At 38.0% G+C, this 4,716-nt stretch overlaps 1 protein-coding gene across 3 annotated transcripts; it reads left to right on the top strand.

The window, feature by feature from the left end:
- Positions 1-744: 744 nt before the first annotated feature.
- On the top strand, positions 745-4,036 carry LOC110725023. 3 transcript variants are annotated; one of them, XM_021904502.1, is made up of 2 exons: positions 745-835; positions 3,279-4,036. In XM_021904502.1, the coding sequence occupies exon 2, from the start codon at positions 3,280-3,282 to the stop codon at positions 3,799-3,801; it is 522 nt and encodes a 173-aa protein (XP_021760194.1). In that variant the 5' UTR covers positions 745-835; position 3,279; the 3' UTR covers positions 3,802-4,036. The 3 variants fall into 3 exon arrangements, with proteins under 3 accessions (XP_021760194.1, XP_021760193.1, XP_021760192.1); XM_021904501.1 differs by having other exon boundaries at positions 749-839; positions 3,275-4,036; XM_021904500.1 differs by having other exon boundaries at positions 750-835; positions 3,275-4,036.
- The last annotated feature ends 680 nt before the right edge of the window (positions 4,037-4,716 follow it).

Raw genomic sequence — 4,716 nt, 5'->3', positions numbered from 1 at the left:
AGAACTTCAAGCGGTTTTTTTTTTTTTTTTTTTTTTTTTATATAGCCCGCTTTTTTTCCCTATAATTTTGAAGTCTCGGGATGGATTTTAGTCACGTGCAGTAAGACATGTTTATTTGAGATGCTTTTCTGTGTCAAGACCCAATTGTGACGTAGAAAAGCCTCGAAAAAACACGAAACCTAAATTTTATGCTAACGCTTGTTAACTGGCGTCAAGCAAAAAACGTCTAGAAACTAAGGGATTTAAGGGATTTGTAATAGTGATGTGGAGAGAGAGTTTTGCATTAAAAGAAAAAATAAATAAATAAAATTGTCAGAAACCACCTTTTATAACACTTTTTTGTAAGAAAAACACCTTATAAAAATTTTCTTGTGAAAGCACAACAAAAAACAATTTTTTTTTTGTTTTTTTTTTTTTTTTTGCGAAGTATCACCTTAACCCGGTTTCAGGGTCGGGGTTTTACCTTGTTTTCTGACGTTAACCCTCACGTGAGGGTCACGTGCTCAACCCCTCCCTCCTTAAAACAACCAAAACCATAGCCTAGCCAACACTAGCAGCCGACACCACCATCTAACCACCACTGGAACCACTTCTCAATCGCCAACACCACCACCCATCAACCTTTCTGCCATCACTGCCTACCCAAATCACTCTTAACCCGCACGAAAAAAAATTCCCTTTTCTTTCTTTTTCTCCTTTTTTTTTTCCCTCCAATTAGACACTCTTGCTCCTCTTTTCTTCCGAGCACCCTCGAACGTTGTCAATTGAAGAGGCAAACTTCATTGTTTTGCTCGAATTGCTGCAACGAACAACCTCAATTAACCTAATTTTTGTGGTAGGTAAGTTGTTAAACTTTATAAAATTGTTTCCTTGTTAATTTTGTTGGATTTTTTATTTACCTTATGTCTAGGGTTTTAAATTGGGAAAAAAGGGGGGGAGGGGAAATTGCTACCTACCATATTCTCTATTCTCTATTGGTATTTGGGGGAGGGTACACTTTTTTCGGGTGGATTTGGGTGGTTTTAGGTGGGACTTGGGAGGTTTTTGATGAGGGTAAGGATTTTTACAGGCGGGTTTAAAGTGATTTGGGTGGGCGGTGATGGCGGCTAGGTTGATGGGTGGTGATGGCAGCTAGGTTGATGGGTGGTGGTGTCGGCGGTTGAGAGGTGGTTCTAGTGGCAGCTAGGTGGGGGTGTCGATCGTTGGGGTTGGCTAGGAGTTAAGTATCTTAGAGGGGACTAAACTTTGCCAAAAATAAAAAATAGGGGACTTAACTTACAAAAGTCAAATGTAGGGGAATCAAACTGGTTGTGACAAGTGAACTCCGGTTTGCTTACCTTCAATTACCAGTTGCCCCAAAGTTTCAATTTAAAAAAAATAAATAAATAAAAAATTAAATTTGTCTGAAATTGGAGCAGACCAGCCTAACCTTTTTCACTCTCTTCTCCCTCATCCTGCTCATTCCAGATTACAACCGCCTCTTACCTCGCGCCACCACTGCCGCCGCCCCTGCCCGTGCCCCCGCCCCTGCTCGGCCTCACCCTTTCTCATTATTGTCACATTCTCTATCTTCCTTTTTTTTCAATTCATTACCACCATTAAAGCTCTAAAGTGTGAGGTTTTGATGGTTAAATTTAACCTTTGAAAACTCTAGATCTAAAGTTCTCACGGTTAAATTTAACCAAATACAGCTCCAGTAAAAAGGAACTCGAATTCGGCCTAACACGTAATGCGGACCCACTATCGTTGCTAGGTTTAAACATTGATTTGAGTGCAGAAGAGGCGGATTTACGACAAGAAGAGGCGGTTGCTGCGTATGATTTGTCTAACACCGCTATACGCTTGCAAAGACAAGAGGGGGCAGAACTCAGTGAACTACTCATCGGGATGACGGTCGCAACTTGTGGACTTCAGGTGGGGCTGTGGTGGTTGTGGTGGCGGCGGTAATTGCTCAGTCGTTACGGGATTCATGCCTGAATTAAATTCCCCTTCTCTCTCCCCTTTGTGATTTCCACTATTGCATTTTTAAGAGAAAATCAAAGAAATCGAAGAAAACCATAATTGAAGTTTTGGAAGCTAAGTTTGAAGTTTAAAATTTGTGGGTCGTTTGGGGTTCTGGATGGTGGTGGTTTGTGGTGTTGACAGGTTTTGATGGGTGTAGGGTGGTATGGGTTATAGCTCATGGTAGTTGTGGCCTTGTGGGCAAATGAATTGTAACGACTACTTTTGTTTATAAAAAAAAAATTTATTTCCCAATGCAATCAATTCTTGTCAGTCTTTCAAAGAAAAAACAAAATAAATTCATTTTGGTAACTGGTTGCTGGAGGTAACCTTGGCTGGAAAAATAGGCCTAGTCCCCTGCTTTTGACATTTGGAAGTTGAGTCCCCTCCTTTTGATTTTTGGCATAGTTTAGTCCCCTCGAAGATGCTTAACTCGGTTGCTTAGGCTATGGTTTTGATGGATTTATGGAGAGAGGGGTTGTGCATGTGACCCTCACGTGAAGGTCAATACCGAAAAACAGGGTCAATGCCCTAAAACCGACCTACGGTGTTACCTTATAAAAAAAAAATTGGTTTTAGGTGTGGTTACATAACAAAATTTTTGTAAGGTATTTTTTTCAAAAAAAAAGAAAAAAAAAAACGCGTTATAAAAGATGATTTTTGACATTTTTTTCCTAAAATAAAAAAATGGAAGATCATAAAAATAAGATGAAATTGAATAAAGATTAGGTCTTGTACATGACCAAAATAAAAACTTGAGAAAAAAAAACTACATCTAGACATGTGGCATTAGAAATGAAGAGGGGGAGAGTTATTGAAATAAAGGAGAGAAAACCTTGACCAATGTTTTATGGACAATCATAGGTAGTCCTTGATCGTTGTTGGTCATGTGACTTGGCCATTATTAAGTGGAAAGAGAATTATTATACAGTGGTTCATGACCAAGGTTGTTTGGTTATCCACTAGTTATACTCTATAAAAACCTACTATTACAAACTTATTCTACCTTAGATCACTCATCAAGTGCAAAAAAAACGGTGGCCCCTAAGGCCCTAAGAACATATTGTCTCTCCTCACCGAATTCTATGATAAAACTAATAGTGGGCTTTAGTGATAATATAAACTAATACGTAAGATTTAGTAGAATGTAGGTAACACACAAATTACTCCGTATCAAAGAAAGTTTTTTTTTTTTTTTTCCAACATGTGGTGGGGCATCACTTCTTTTTTTTCATCAGTGTATATAGTTGATTGTGAATTGTACGTTTATAAGGTAGAATGATGATGATGTATCACTTGCACGTTTATGCGGAGGTAGCTGGTTTGACTGGAAAGCCTACATATGCTAGGCTAGCAAGAGTAGCAAAAGGTGCTGGGGCAGCACTACTACTTTTGCAAGTTGCCATGATAGCTTGGGATACATATTCATCCGATCCCCCGCTAAAGACTCTTACAAAGGATTCGGTGGAGACGATAGTGTCTTTGGCAGGGGGGATAGCAGGCGAGATTGCCGGTTCTATTGCTGTCACTTCAATTTTGACAGCTGCTGGAATCAGTGTCACTGCAACAGCAGCCACGACTTTTATTATAGTAGCTTCAATTGCAAGTGGCATTGGGGCAGGTATATCAGTTGGGGCTTTAGTTGGTTGGTTACTGGATAAGGTATTCGAATCTGGTGGAAAAGCAGCTCACAAACAAGATGTTCGTCATCCTTCTACTGAACACCTTTTTGTGCATATTGCCTCAATGCCTAATGGTGATCGCTTGGTTCGCAGGCTTACTGCTGGTCCTAAGGTTTAAATCAAGCTTCTGCTTGTTCAATTAAAGAAGATATATTGCAGAGTGGGTGTGTCTATTTCAATAAAAGAAGGCCTTGATCATGCAACATCAAGGTGAAATCATATGTTATTGTTGAGCTATTACACGAATACTTATATGCATGTTTTTCTTACAGCAAACATCAATGGATATTATCTAATATATTTGTTTGATTCAATCTTATTATGCCATATATTTATCGCACTTGTTTCTTAGACATCTTGGTTACTTGATGTAATCTCAGGATGGACCATTGGCTTTCATCGATGTTATAATATATACATGTTAAATTAAGATACCCATATTTCATTGGCCTAATTTAGTATTATATCCCAAGGTTAAAATTGAGATGTTGCCTTGATTGAGTAAGTAAGTGCTCTAGATGTTCTAGCTAGCTTTCTTGCCCTTAGTGAGTTAGTAACATAATATGATTATTGGAATCATTCAATGCTAGATAGATTTCTCCTAACACTTCTAGAATAGTGTTTGTGACCGTTTGCTCCTCCATTCTAAAATATATATTTCAGTATAGGAAATTTTGCAAAAAACCACCTTTTATAGGAAACTTTTTTGCAAGAAATCACCTTATAAATTTTTTTTCAACTATTTCACAAAATGCCACTGAATACTTAAAAAATTCTCCAAATGCCATCGCGTTTTTCAGAATTCACCAAATGCCACTAAGGTTTAGTATAATATCACCAAATGTCATTTCCGTTAGTTGATCGTCACTGTCAGTTAGTTGACCCCACTACTTGCCACGTGTCACCTGCTAATTGGTCCGTTTTTTAAGAAAAACATAATTATACAAAAATAAAAATAAAAATTTTAAAACAAAACCAAAACATTTAAAAAAATTAAAAAAAATAATTAAAAAAAAACCCAAACCCCAGCCAC

Source organism: Chenopodium quinoa, unplaced genomic scaffold (assembly GCF_001683475.1).
Source record: "Chenopodium quinoa cultivar QQ74 unplaced genomic scaffold, ASM168347v1, whole genome shotgun sequence".
NCBI lineage: Eukaryota > Viridiplantae > Streptophyta > Magnoliopsida > Caryophyllales > Amaranthaceae > Chenopodium > Chenopodium quinoa.
This window is presented reverse-complemented; position numbering and strand designations above follow the sequence as displayed.

Coding starts and splice junctions, on each gene's coding strand:
- LOC110725023 (XM_021904502.1), top strand. CDS start 3,280: ATGATGATGATGTATCACTTGCACGTTTATGCGGAGGTAGCTGGTTTG.